Source organism: Eptesicus fuscus, chromosome 12, assembly GCF_027574615.1.
Source record: "Eptesicus fuscus isolate TK198812 chromosome 12, DD_ASM_mEF_20220401, whole genome shotgun sequence".
NCBI lineage: Eukaryota > Metazoa > Chordata > Mammalia > Chiroptera > Vespertilionidae > Eptesicus > Eptesicus fuscus.
The window spans coordinates 48,016,861-48,032,500 of record NC_072484.1 but is presented as its reverse complement, the minus strand read 5'-3'; the positions used below and the strand labels follow the sequence as shown (position 1 = coordinate 48,032,500).

Below are 15,640 nucleotides of genomic sequence, written 5' to 3'. Positions count from 1 at the left end.
CACTTTATCTTTAATTAGGAAATCCTAGGGAACTACTCTTTAACTTCATTCATTTTATATGTTTCAAGCATGACACAAATAAGTGTTTTCCAATAAACATTTTTAAATTGTATTAATATGTGCTTTAAATAAAATTGTATTTTCTTCCATAAATAAGTTTTCTTTTTCTTTGAGGGAGAGTTTAAGTGTATAAACTCTGAACTCTAATTTCTAGGCATTGACACCAACAAATGTATTACTGCTGCCTGTAGTCACTATTTAATTAGCTAAACTGTAAATAAATTAATTTTACATGTTGAAATCATGTTCAAATTCAGAAACATGCATATTTGTTCCCTCTCTTTTCTCAAAATAGTAGATGTATAAATAATCAGCTTAAAGGCGTTTTCACTCTATTCAGTTTATCTATAGATTTGGTATCTTTTAACCCATTTTAGAATTGCAGTGATGAACTGTTTAGTTTGGTAATTTTTAGAGAAAAGTTTCACTAAAATTAAATTTTATTATGGAATATTTCAGTAATACATTTTCAAGTTCTCTCACCTACCACAGCTGGGGATGGAACCCACAATCTAAGTATGTGCCCTGACAGGGTATCGAACCATCCACCGTTCTGTGTACCATGTGTGGGGGACAATACATCTACCAACTGAGCCACAATGTCCAGAATTCAAGTTCTCTTTTTTGTTTCCCTTCCTTTTGCTATTATTACTTATGTAGATTTCCAGATTTGAAAGGCTGTGGCTTTAATGAAACAGTGCTTAATTGCAGGACACTAACTATTTTTAATACATGTAGTAAAACAAAACACAGTTAAGATAGTCCATGACCCCTTCACCCTGCCCAGATTACTTCATTTACTGCCCAACCCCTCCTAATGAGCTCTACCTTTTCCATCAGAACTAAATGAAATGCCTCCATGTTTCTGGAGCCTTCTTGGTTCTCCATTGCAGAATTGCCTTCTATTTCTCTCACCATTTCCCCTTACAAAAGACAGGTATACATCCATCTGTTTACTTTCTTAACCCCTTATTATATGTGCTCCTAGAAGTTAAGATTCATGTTCTCTGCTTTGATGTATCCTGGGCACCTACGTAGTGACTACACAGAGCAAGACCTCAATATAGTCAATATTCAATTAGTGAATCATTGTTACATACTAGATCTGAAAAAACAACAGCTTTCATTAAACCAGCAACAACCAATGAGAATATCTCATTTAAAATAAAAAAAATAATCATTCAAAACAATAAAAACATTAAGTACATAAGAGTTAATTCAACAAAATATTGGAAGTACAAATTCAAAAACAAACAGTAGGACTTGTTTTAACAAGCTCATGGATAAGAATATTTAATAAAGGAGGTGAAAAACTGGTTATCCATATGGGGACAAATAGATTCCAAACTTAAATCTAAAACTGAGGATTAATTACAGGTTGATTAAAAATCTAAGTGTATAGAGTTTTACATGAAAATAATAGAAAATAGCAATTTTATGTTTCAGTAAGGAATGACTTCTTAAATAAGACTCAAAAAGTACAAGCCACAAGCAGAAAAATTGATTTCACTAAAATGTAAAGTATCAGTAAGACACAGGAAACCATAAGAAAATTAAAGGCAATCCACAACATGGAAGTAGATAGTTTGTAACTGCAAAAGAATAGTATTGCAAATATAGATAAAACTTTTAGATCCTGATATCACATAGAAAGATGGGCTGTTGGAACTGAAGAACTAATTCATAAACCAGGAAAATTTGTAGGTCAATAAATATGAAAGTATGTTCAAAGTGCGGAGAAGCACAACTTTAAAACACCCATTTACCCCAGAGAGGAAAAAGACTCACCCCACCAGGTTTGGTGAGGAAGCAGAGGGAAGGGGACTCAGTGGGGATGCATTTGGAGACACCTCTGGGAGACAACTGGGCAATACCTACCAAGTATATACCAATCTATGCCCAGCAGTTCCTGAAGAAACACTTGCACATTTGCATTAGGAAATACAAACTGGAGAATATTTACACAAAAAAGAATAGTATTAAGTGAATAAACTGGAACTCTATATCAGAATGATTAAATCTCAAAAACATAACCTTGAGCAAAAAAAATATGTTTCATGAAGTCAGACTGTATGATTCCAATTAAATAAGTTGAAACTATATAAAGCAGCAGTATATATTATTTAAAGAAATACAAAATAGAATCAATGTAGAAAAACTACGCATAGAGTTAGAAACATAAATTTACTTCCTTGGTTACTGTGTTGGGGTATACAAGGACTTCAACTCTATCCATTTTATTTCTTTTTTAAAAGCTGAATAAAATACAGCAAAATGTTATTTTTAATAAAGTTTTATGTTCTCTGTATGCATGAAATATTTCATAATTTAAAGAAATATGCCAGTATCAATTACTATTAAGGATATAATTAAAGAAGTTCTCTCATTTCATTGCTCTGGGCTTATAAATTGGAACAATTACTTGTGAGCAATCTAAAAACATCTAGTAAAGTGAAAATGTACATGTTTTAAAAACCAGCTACTCTACTTTTATCCACATCACATACCATGGGGGACCTTGGATACGTGTGATCAGAGAAAATTATATAAATGTATTTGGTGAAGCATAAACAGCAAAATCTTTAAAATGTCAATTATTAACAGAGGCAGTGTAGTTTATTCATACAATACAACCATTGAAATGAACAAACTTGATCTACATAGTAACAGATAAATACTGAATACAATTGTGGGGGGGTGTTAATTGGCAAGAGATTCAAATGGATTTTCAACTCTCAGCATTTTTCTATCCTAAACAAATTAAATCAGAAGAAAGTACTGTATATTGGTAAAATATGGGTAGTTTGTAATATGATTCCATGTAATTTCCAGTATGCTTAAAATATTTCATAATTTAAAAATCCCTAAATCAAACAATGGTAGGTACTGTGGATAGCTCTGAATTACAAGTTTAAGTTTAATTATTACTCTAGGTAATGAGAATCCATGGGAAAACTTAAGAGGGGGAATTATATGTTTCAAGCTGAAATTTAGGAAAATTACTCTGGCAGGACTACAAGAATAATCAGGCAGGCAGCAAAAAGAACCACTGGGAAGTCCCACCAATACTTGAACCTAAAGTTATAGAAGCAGAAGTTCACTGGAAAGAGACCACAGATGACATTCCCAGGTGGCACCAATAAGATGTGGACTTTGGTTGTGTGTAGTGCTCAGAGAAAGGCAAGACCCAGTGTTCCTCTGAGATCGGATACTGAATCGTTTTTAAATGAGCAGCAGTGCTAATAGAACATCTACTTGCATATGTTCCTATGGGACAGAGTGGCTAGTTTGGAAAGAAGAATAGGATGTTCTATTTGGACTCATTCATTGGCTTAGAGTGCACTAAGGATCCAAGCAGGAAATGTTTCCTGGAAAGTTGGGCATGCACATCTGCAGAATAGAAGTGAGATGAAAGTTTAAAATATCTACTTTAGAGAAATCTTTTGAGAAGTAATGAATAAAACTGCAGGGCTTAGGAATAAATAAGGATTGTAAGGGAAAGAGAATATGATTTTAAGAAATAGCCCATTGGGAGAACTCTGGCAGTGGTGGGTATTGGGAGAGAAGGAGGAGGAGGGAAGTCAGTGAAAGACATAGTGGGAAAGGAGAGCGAGGCACAGTGAAGGTATCCTGGTCCCCTCCCACGAACGTGTATGCAACAGCTGATATTAGAAGCACATGGTTTGTTTAGGGTTGGAAACTGGTAAGATATACGTATATACCAGAAGGTGCTTCTGGTATTGGACACAAATTAAAGTGACATTTAAAAAAATTGGCAGAGAAGAGCTAGTCTGGCACAGACGAGGAGGTCAACACCCCAGGTGAGGAAGCATGGTGGCCTGGCAACCTCCACTCTGGTTCCTGTGGCTTCAGGCACATCAACCCATGCACATCTTTTTGTCAGGCTAATAAGTCTAGAACACCTTTAATCAAGCACCTGCTCTGGATTAAAATCTTACTACACATTCCCCCTTTGACTGTATAAAATACAAAACCCAGCAAAGTATTTTGTCCAAAGCAAAGAGAAGAGCTGTTCCAAAGAGGTGACATTAAATAAAAAATACTCCAAAATGATGATGGTCCTTCATTGTGGCAAGTCAAGTCAGTGTCTGACGTTTAGAAATACCAGTTTCAACAGGTAAAAGGGTGGGGGTCTACCACAGAGTTGGGCATGCTGCATACAGGGTAGGGCAAAAGTAGGTTTACAGTTGTCTGTATGGAAAATAATACAATGATTAATAAATTATGATACAAGAACAAACTGTTTCGTGTATTCACAACTGTAAACCTACTTTTGCCTCACCCTATATTCATAGAAACAGTGATATGTTGTAATGCAAAATTAACACACAAGTTAAAGAAATGACTAGAAGAGTTATGTCATTATACTCTTAATGATTTGATACCTTTTAAAATGTAATGATTTAATAAACACAACTTTAAAGGACAAGAACACTAGAATTATTTTCTTAAATGAAGAAAAGCTGATTAATGTGTTAAGACAAATTTCAAAGCAAACAATAAAAAAAAAAAATTTAACACTTACTGCTTTGCCCAAAGAGTCAGCTAAGGAACTATGCTCAACAGGTAGCACTAGAATCTCTAAGACACATGGCAAGGGCCCCTTCAACCTTTCAATCTGGAGGCACCTGGGTCAGGGTTGGCCCACTGCCTGGAGGGCAAGAATGCTTTTCTGCCCTCATTCAGCCTAACACTAAGCACTAGTTTATGAGCAGTAAAGGGTACATTAGAACATTTCATCTCAAAATATGTTTTCATGTCACAATAATCTCTGATACAACTGGCCTCAATTCTGGCTTTTCTTCCCCATTAGAATATTACAAAATTAGGTTTAAAAGCATGAATTCTGTCCATAAGTAATCAAATATCTGTACACAAATAGAATTACTTTTATTTTGAAATTTAGTTTTGAACATGAACTATAAAACAATAATTATGAACCTTTTGAGTTAAAAATAGTTGATTTGGGAAAGTCCACAGTTCTAAGTCCATAAAATTAGTGATATGTATTATTAACCATAAAAATGAAATATGTTTATATAATTCCTATTTCTATCATTTTGGGGCATGACTAAATCGGACATTTTCATTTTTAAAGCACACAATATTTGCTTAGAATTTTATTACCTCCTGGGATGTACTTAACTTATTAAGCTGCACAGAATTCACCCTTGTGAACACTAGAATATTCTGAATAGAAGCAACTCTAAAGTTTCTTTTTTAAATAAAGAATATTCTCCTAAAGAGTCAAGGTTAATTTAGTTTAATATTTGACAATTAAAACTACAACACAAACTGCTTCAACCCTGACCTCTGTGAAGTTCACATTTCTCAACTACAAATGGAGCACAAAAGCAATCCATCTGTGTATAAAAACACTTTTATTGTGTTCCGGGAAGGATGTCCTTTACAAAGGCATAGCTCTAAACAGCGCGCATGGAACTAGCAGCTTTGAACATGTAAATACCCTACAATGGCACACCTTTTTAGGGGGAAATGGAATTCTAAAAGGGCATTTCAAAGGCTGGTAATGCCATAGTTACTTAGGAAGCATTCAATGTTCTTTCCTTGGAGCCTTTCTTTTAATTGGGTTGCACACTCAGTTCTTTTGTGTGTAATCCTGGAAAGCTCGCGTGGGGGAGGAATCCTATACACCCCACGGCCAAGTGCGCGAGGAGGAGAGTTCTCACTGTTGTGTTCCTCGGTCTCATTTGCACGTACACGGTGACTCCGCGGAAGCACACGCACACATATCCCAGGGGACTTAAATCATTCATGAGCTTATAACATCTGAGATGTCAGACACAATTGAAATTCCAAGAACAGGGAAGAGCAAGAATGATGAATAAGCACCACGTGGGCAAGGGAAGGGCTGCAAAGGTCAAGTTCCTGAAATGGTTCTCCCCTCTAGCTCTAGCTCTGCACCTCCTTTCTTGGCTGATGGCTGTGCCCGTGACAGATGGAAGCGTCCGGGCTGCCAGAAGCCAGGGGCCTCCTTCCTGGACGACTGCAGCTTTTCACGTGGCTTCTTCCTTATCTCCTGGGAAAGAATGAGGCGCATTCTTCTACCCTAGAGCAGCTCCTGACACCCTGCTGAGGGTTGCCTCCCCGTCACCCGGCGCCAGGCTGGGGGAGGGGCTTTGTGGACACCCAGTTTTGCACGCCCCTCTTCTCCAGATCTGAAGTTCCAGAATGGGTCCCCTGTGCCCTTGGGGGGACAATCAGCACGTTGAACATTGAAACCCAGGCCAGGCAGCACAAAAAGGCAAGTTGGCTTTCCCCTGCCTCCAACACCCGCGTCCACCAACTCCCCACAAAGGGACTTCTGGGTGCCTGATGATCCTTCCTCTTCAAGGGACCTTAGTTCAGGTGAATGAAGGTATGATTATCTCCCTTTTTTCTTAGCGATAAAATTAACGAGGTGCTCCCTCCTTTTTGCCTCTCCAGGGTTAGTATTCCTCCATTCCGATGTGAACTCAAGGAATGCTCTCGTCCAAGGCCGCTCGCTTCGCCCCAGGATTCCGGAGCTTTCCCAACAGGAACTTTGAGAACAGTGAGGTAGACAGACATCTCAGCAACCCCTAAAACGGACACTTTTCACCCCCAGCTGGCGTTTCCCTTCCCGTTCCACCGGCGGCTCAGGTCAGGCTCCTGTGCCCACCTCCACCTCCGGGACTTTGGTGCAAGTCACTCCGACCACTTCCCCCAGGTCTGGGCTGCCCTCTTCCCAGGTGCCGCCCCCCCTCTCCTGCCTCCTCCTGTCCACGCCCCCCAGGTCCTCCTCGACCCCTCGACCATCCACGCGTCCTTCTTACCTCCTAGTCTGGTCAAGAGAAGTTCTGAACCACCTGAGTCTAAATTGTTTCAGTCCTGAGTCAGGCAGAGGATTAAAAAAACAAAAACACAAAAAACAACTATGAAAAGGTCTCTAGCAACTTTGCTGTCTCAAATGCTCCGGTGCCGGCTGCCGCGAGCACACACCTGCCTGCACCCTGCACCGGGCGCAGGAGCGGGGGGTCCTGGTGCTCACAGGACCGGGGCGCCAGACAGCGGGCAACTGCGCAGGGACAGTCAACTCGCTGGCCGTCACCGGCGGGGACTCGCGGTGCTGCTTGGGCATCAAGACAATTTTGAAATGGGCTTGGGAAGCGGGGACTAGAAAACGGAGATTCTAAACACACACACACACACCGGTGGGTCTGTCCACCTCCTGCCACGGAGCAGTGCCGCCCGACAGGCTACACTTTGGAGAGCAGACCAGGGTGGGTGGCACGGTGTATCAACTGTCCTCCGAGGCGCATTCATCTCGGACCTGACAGTCCCTGTCGTCTACACGACTTCTCCGTCTGGATCCAAATCAGCCCCACGCACAGGGCGAAGGGGACCAAGGCGCTCCTGGAGCTCTCAGCACCCCCCCCCCTCACACCCTCCCTCCCCCACGCAGAGCCCCCGAGGCAGGTGCGGCCCCCGGATCTCCGAGCAACAAGCGCGCCGTCTTCGGGAGGCCCGGCCCCCCGCTGCCCGGTCCCGCGCGGGTCACCTCTCCCCGCCCCCCACTCAGCCAGCTGCGCCTGGCGGGCGCAGGGGAAGGAGAAAGCCACGCTAGCCACTCACCCCCAGCTTCCTGCTGCGGATTTTCACGTAGCCCTGCTTGACTATGTCGTTAAAGTTGGAGGCCATGCCAGCGCGCTCGGCTTCCGCGAGTCCAGAGCCGCGGTCCGCAGCCAAGTCCGCGCAGGTCCCGCATCCAGCCAGCCGCCCCCAGCAGCGCGCCTCCACCCGGTGCCCCCAGCTCCCGCAGGAGGAGACGCGGGGTGGGTGGCTGGGCGGCCGCGGACTGGGACAGGGCCTGGCGCCTTGAGCAGCGAGCAGCGCCCGCCCTCTGCGCGCGGGTCCCCACCTTCGCCCCCGCCACCCCTGCAGCTCCCACGGGCGGGCGCCTCACTCGGTGGCGCACCGCTGGCCGCAGCGCACCATCGAGGCTCCTGGGCTCCTGGGCTCAGGGGGAGGGGAGGGGCGGGGGGCGGGCCGATTCGCCCGCGTGGCTCCCTCCCCCCCAGCCTGCGGGGTGGCTGGGCTCCGAGAGGCTGGCCAGACGCCCTCCACCACTCCCGCCCCCTGCGCCCTGGGCGCTCCCACTCAGCGCCCCGGCCCACAGCACTCCCAGATTCCTGAGGACGAGCTCCTATTCCAGACTCTGGATCTCCACTCCCAAGTGGACCCCAGGAAAGGGTGGCAGGGATGCTTCCAAGGAAAAAGGCAAGTGGGAGCGAGAAAATTGTGTATTGCAAAGGCCGTGTTTGCAGTGCATTTTTATTCCTGGGCACAGGCTCGCTGGCCAGGTCTTTGCCCCGTTAGAGAGTGTGGATCCAAGCCAAGCCCTTCCCGGTGCACACAAAGAGACCAATCGTGCGCATGTGTCTAATCCCTCTGCTACTGGAGACGTGAAGCACTCGGGCGAGGCAGCCGGTTGCCCGCCTCCTTCCCAATGAGCAGCCAGGGTCGGAGTGGATGGATTGATGCACGCGTTTTGGTTAACTATGACCGAAAGTGGATCCTGGCTTTTCATCTTTTAGGGGAAATGGGGACCGTAGCTGTTACCTGGAAGCAAGTGATTTATTGAGCCGATCAACTTGTAAAAACAAGGAAGAACTTTCTCCCCTTAATGTAGGAACGCATTACATTTTAAAATAGACTATTCTCTATGGTTTAGAAATTGTAATTTAAAATTTTATCATTTTTATAAGATTCAAGGAAAAAAATAGGAAGTATTGAATTTTGGCTGGGGTGCTATAGGGATATAAGAATATATGAATAGTTAGTGTCTTGGTAGTTTAGGATTTTTCTAATTAAGAAAAAATGTATAAAGATTTAAAATTTTATAACGGACTCCTTTATTTATAGAATCCATATTTAGTAAAAGTTCAAAAGATCATGTTTATTTCTGCTCATTATAGGGAGCAGCATTTCCATGTTTTTCAGGTAAAATTTCTTAGCCCTATTGGGAACACAATAATATTAAGAGAGAAAGGAAATTATTTAATTGAGGAGAAAAAAAAAAAGAAAGCTAAAATAACAAAATAGGATGCCCCTGACCCCAACCACATTGAGACCTCAGGGGTGGTTTTTGTCCCATCATTATTGAGTCTCCATCTAGAGCCCATATAACCCAATAGGAACTCTAACTTGCCTTATCAGCATACTATTCCTTTTCATTCATTTACGCAGCAGACATTTGTTTGGTCTATCAAGCATGCAGAGCACCAGATGCTGGGGCATATACTTAAAACCACATGGCAAGATTCCTTAGGCTGTCACTCTGGAAGGAGCTCAAACTCTGACCTTCCCAGAAAAACTGCATAAACTCCATTTAACTCAATGGGATTCCTTCTTCCAAATACCTGGGCATGTTCCATTCATTTGTTACTATTACATACACCACATGGCTATGATTCTTTTGTTTATATGGAGACTTTTATATTTTCAGATGCTTTAAATACATTATTTCATTCAGTCTGCTTTGAAATTCCATGTGTTAAGCAAAAATTACTTGCAATGTGTAATAGATGAGGAAACAGGCTCAGAGCCCTCAATTGCAGAGCTATTATTTCAAGATTGGTTTGAGTCTACAATAATTTCCAATTCCACCATTATTTCCACAAATCAATTGTAAAATATTTGAAGTCACGGATTAATTTTGTCTCAACAGCAATCTTAGTACTTACTTAAGGGTGAAGTATGGCTTGTAAGTCTGGTTTTTAATAGATACATAATGACTATGCCTTTGCACATGTGCTTTGTGTAGGTCTTTTAACCCCCTAATATGATTTAAATATGATGCTTAAATTTGTGCGTGTGTGCCTATAGTAAGTACCCTCTCCCTCTTATTCTGTTTGTTTGTTTGCCACTTTGAAACACTAGGTTATTTGTCATATAAATTAAGTTGATTGTATCCTCATTATGCCATTTACTGTGGTCAACTAAGCCACCAACTTTCTGCTAACTAGAAATGTGACTTAGAAATTTAAGTACATTCTTTTTTCTTTCCAAGAATAATTTATAAGAAAAAAACATGTGACAAAATTGAGCACCCACTTATGATAAAAACTCTCAGCCAAGTAGAAATAGAGGGAACATAGCTCTACATAATAAAGGCCAGTTATGACAAACCCCAAGCTAACATTATATTCAATAGGAAACGTTAAAAGCATTTTCCTTAAGATCAGGAACAAGACAAGAATGTCCACTTTCACCATTATTATTCAGCATGATATTGGAAGTCTTAGTGACAGCAAACAGACAAGAAAAAGCAATAAAAGGCATCCAAATTGGAAAGAAATAAATAAAACTGTCATCATTTGCAGATAACATGATATTCTATATAGAGAAGCCTAAGGAATTCACCAAAAAGTATTAAAATTGAGAAATTAATTTAAAAAAGTAGCAGAATACAAAATTAATATTCAGAAATTGATTGCATTTTTATCAGAGAAATTAAGAAAACAATCCAATCTACAATTGCATCAAAGAATACCTAATAATAAATTTAACAAAAGAAGTACAAAACTCAGAAAATTATAAAACATTGAAGAAAGATATTGAAGAAGATACAAATAAATGGAAGCATAAACCATGCTCATGGATAGGAAAATTAAAATGTCCATACTACCCCAAACAATCTATACATTCAATGCAATTCCTGTCAAAATACCAATGACATTCTTCATAAAAATAGAACAATCTTAAAATTTGTATGGAACCGCAAGAAACAACAATACCCAAATAGTCAAAGCATTCTTGAGAAAGAAGACTATAAAACCATACTGCAAGGCCATAGTAATCAAAACAACATGGTACTGGCATAGGAACACACACAGATCAATGGAACAATATGGAGAGTCTAAAAATAAACCCATGACTATGTGATCAATTAATCTCTGACAAATGAGGCAAGAATATACAATGGGGTAAAAACAGTCTTTTAAATGAATGGTGTTAGGAAAATTGAACAGATGCATGTAAAAACAAACAAACAAACAAACCTATGAAACTAGACCACTTTCTTACACTAGATATAGGAATAAACTCAAAATGAATAAAAAACTTAAATGCCAGAGCTGAAACCATAAAAATCTTAGAAGAAAACATAGCAGTAAACTATTTGACATTGTTCTTAGTATATTATAAAGATATTTGGATATATATTTTATGGCAAGGGAAACAATAGAAAAAAATTAACAAATGGGACTACATCAAATGAAAGACATCAACAAAACAAAATGATAACCTATTATATGGGAATATATTTGCCAATGATACATCTGATAAGGGGTTAAAATCCAAAATACTTAAAGATTTCATACAATTTTACACACACACACACACACAAAACCCACAGATAATCTCATTTAAAAATGGGTAGAGGACCTAAATAGACATTTCTCCATAGAGGACATAGAGATGGCCAATAGACACTGGAAAAATACTCAATGTAACTAGTCATCAGAGAAATGCAAATTAAACCACAATGAGATACTACCTCACACCTGTCAGAATGGCCATCTATATATATAAAAGCCTAAGTGACTGTCCGACCATTTGACCGTCTGACCAATAGCTATGACACGCAATGACCAATAGGGGGCATACACTCAATGCAGGAGCTGCTGAACTGCGGTGACTTGGAAGCTGTGGTTCTCAGGTGATGCATCCGGAACCAGAGAGGAGGGAGCCTAATTCCAGGGTGCGTCACCCGAGAACCGCCCTCTCGCAATCCAGGACCCCTCAGGGGATGTCAGAGAGCCGTTTTTGGCCCACTCCCCATAGGCCAGGGCAAGGGACCCTACCAGTGCATGAATCTGTGCACCAGGCCTCTAGTCTTTAATAAGTCAACACAACAAATGTTGGTGAGGATGTGGAGAAAAGGGAACCCTCATGCACTGTTGGTGGAAATGCAGATTGGTGTAGCCACTGTGGAAAGCAGTATGGAGTCACCTCAAAAAATAAAAAATGGAACTACTATATTTATACAGCAATCCCACTTCTGGGTATTTACCTGAAAAAATCCAAAACATTCATTCAAAAAGATATATGCACCCTTATGTTCATTATAGCATTATTTACAATAACCAAGATATAGAAGCAACCCTAATGTCCATTGATAGATGATTGGATAAAGTGATACATATATACAATGGAATTATTCCACCTTAAAAAATGAAATTTTACCATTTGTGATAACATGAATGCATCTAGAGGATATTATGCTAAGTGAAATAAATGAGACAGAGAAAGACAAATACCATATGATTTCATTTATATATGGAATTTAAAAGGACAAAATAATGAACAAACAAAACAGAAACAAACTCATAGATACAGAGAACAAACTAATGATTTCCAGAAGGGAGGAGGGCAGGGGGCTGGCTGAAAAAGGTGAAGGGATTAAGGTGTACTAATTAGTAGTTACAAAATAGTCACAGGTATGTAAAGTATAGCATAGGGAATATAGTCAATAATATTATAATAACTATGTAGTTATTATGGACTTTTTTATGTAGGGTCCCAGGTGGGCACTAGACTTATCGGGGGAATCACTTTATAAGTTATGTTGTATACTTGAAATTAATATAATATTGAATGTCAATTGTAATTGAAAATTTTAAAAATTAAAGATTAATTCATAAGAAGTGCTCTGTATATCCAACTGAATCACATCAAAAGGAACAAAATGTCCAATTGTCCCACTGATTAGAGAGTTCAAGTATTGTCAGTCTGATCCATATATTGTAAAATTCTCCACCAACCTTCCACCTAATGGTGTTTGTTTTTTGCAGCTACTGGTGATGGTTGTTTTGATACATTTGATACATTATTTCTTTAGGGATTGCAAATTGTGATTTTCTAATTGGAGTTTATTCCTGAATTCATGAGCTATTTTCTTATCAAACAAAACTTTCCTTTGCAAACTAAAGGATTGCCCTGAAATAGATTCCTTAAAAGGAAGGTAGGGAATATGCTTGATTCTTAACCTTTATCAACCATTTTTTCATAAATATTGAATTGATTCTAGCAAATACAAAAGGAAACGCTGCTCCTTTTGGAATGCCATCCAGAAATGGAGTTTTGTATTTCAATCCATCACTGTCATTATTTTTCTCCGTGTTTGAATTACCCCTTCCTTGACCAGAGGAGCTGCTTCAGTTGACATTTTCCATTTGATTGTTTTCATCAGGTACCCAAGGACCCTTAATAGCTTTGTTGTGATCAATCACAAGATATCCAAGGCTCATCTTGTCCATTTCCAACTCCAGACCTGGATTCCATTATTTCTCCTAGGAACCTTTGTTCGTTTTAATGGAAAACGAAATTCAGTTCTCATGATCTGGTTACTATAGTGTATTTGTTTTTAGTTGAGTTTTCTTTTGTTTTGTTATGATACTGATTGTAAGCTTTTCAGTTACAAAGAAATTAAATTCTTTTAGGAAAAAAAATTATCAGTTTTTACAGAAATTGCCAATTCAAATGAATGGTGACAGATTTCATATTTAAGGATTGCTTCTTTTCCTGTGAGGTTTTCATTATGTAAAATATTTACAAGTTTCCAAAGTCAAATCTACCAAACAAACAAACAAAAAAAATCTACCTCTCTTTTTAAGAAATTGTTTTTATTAGCTTTGGGTTTATTCTCCCATTGTTGCTTCTTGATGGTATAAGCAAAGACATATATGTGCTCCTATTTCTGTTTTCCTTAAACACCTAAAATTGTATACTATTCACACACACATTTATCACTATAATGAACAGCCTCTAATTTGGGCCCCAAAGATCCTCATCTCTTGGTATGATGTCCCATGTAATTCCTCCTTCTGAGTGTTGGCTGGACTTTTTGATTAACATCTTGTAAACAGAATGGCAGAGGTGATGGAGTGTCCCTCCTAGATTAAGTTACACTGCATATCTAAAAGCTTATTTGTTGTAGAAGAAGCATGATCATCAGAGCAAGAGAAAATATAACTTCTATGAACCTCAGTTTTGCATACTTAACAAAGGTAAATATCAATAATTTAGAGATGTCTTCAATATTAGGTAATAATATTAGGTAATAGTGTCCATCACATAGTTGTTATAAAATGTGTCCATTGTCTTCTGTCTTAAAGAACTGCTTTGGTATAAGGGTTTGTCTTTTCCATATTTATAAGAACATTATATCTTGAGTCACAATCAGTGTCATCTACATGTATCACAGCTATCATCATTATTTTTAAACTCAGAGAAACAGATAAATTGTTTTATTTAAGAACTCATTTACTTCAATCTAATGACCAGTCCAAATAAATATATTATTGAATAAACAAGATGTATTACTAATTACTACAAAATGGTTTTTCTAGTTGATTCACAGATATTATACACTCAAGTCTTTTAATATTGTGTGTATAGTACTTACCAACATTTGTATAATAACTAAAACATTTAATATTGTATTGTACAGCTACCTTATTTTTAAAATGACAGTGTATCTAACAGAGGGACAACTTGAAAGTCAATAAAGATTATGCAATTCTGTAAGCTCTAATTGAGGGAATATTTTTAATTTATTAGTTTTTATTAAAAAATATGGAACGCTTCACGAATTTGTGTGTCATCTTTGCGCAGGGGCCATGCTAATCTTCTCTGTATCGTTCCAATTTTAGTATATGTGCTGCTGAAGCGAGCACTAATTGAGGGAATTTTTGATATTAAGTTTCTTTGGTAAGATTAAAGTGGGTATTAAATACAAACAAAATGTTCCAAATAATCTATATATATATATATATATAAACCTAATATGCAAATTGTTCCCATGGGAGTTTGACCGGGAGACCAATTGTTCACCATGACATGCACTGACCACCAGGGGCAGTGCAGAATGAAGGAAGGCCCCGGCTGGCAGTCAAAAGGCCCCAATCGGCCCCGATCGCTGGCCAGGCCTAGGGACCCTACCCATGCATGAATTCTGTGCACCGGGCCTCTAGTTGGTATGATAATCAAATGACAATTGAATGAAAGCAGTATAACCTTAATGCACATTATAAATGTAAATCGTATTACCTATAACTTTAATTATTAGAAAACTAGTGAGAGGATATAATAAAAAGAACTTTTACTTCACCAAAGACTGCACTTAACTCTCTAATAGCAGACTTAGACAAATATCATAGATATCTTCTTGTTCATGGTGAAGAAAATATTCAACATATTCAGTTTGAGTCTCTGAACATAGCTTGCTTACTAAATAAATAGAAACCATTAGTAAATTAAAGTATGCAAAGCAACTTGTAGAGGGCACTTACAAACACTTTTTTAAATAAAGAGGATATTGATTCTAAATAAAGAGAAGACTTACTGTATACTATAGAGCTGGATGAATTAAGGAAAGAATGAAAGAAAAAGATGGAAGCTTAGAACTTGCATCTGAAAAGAATAAATCAGTATCATAAAAAAAAAACCCCAACCCAAATCATTGAGAAATTTATACTTAAAGAGCATTCAAAGAGTAAGTAGGAAAATACAATGA

At 39.0% G+C, this 15,640-nt stretch overlaps 1 protein-coding gene and 1 non-coding gene across 2 annotated transcripts in view; both read right to left on the bottom strand.

The window, feature by feature from the left end:
- Nucleotides 1–7,761, bottom strand: part of DOK6 (docking protein 6) — a 234,914-nt gene extending 227,153 nt beyond the window's left edge. Inside the window, exon 1 of the mRNA XM_008160542.3 lies at nucleotides 7,696–7,761. Within this exon, the coding sequence (XP_008158764.1) occupies nucleotides 7,696–7,761 (66 nt within the window). The remainder of the gene's footprint in view (nucleotides 1–7,695) is intronic.
- Nucleotides 7,762–14,694: 6,933 nt separating this feature from the next.
- On the bottom strand, nucleotides 14,695–14,801 carry LOC114230044 (U6 spliceosomal RNA). Its single transcript, XR_003615901.1, has one exon. It is a non-coding gene; the product is annotated as a U6 spliceosomal RNA (small nuclear RNA).
- Between the last annotated feature and the right edge of the window lie 839 nt (nucleotides 14,802–15,640).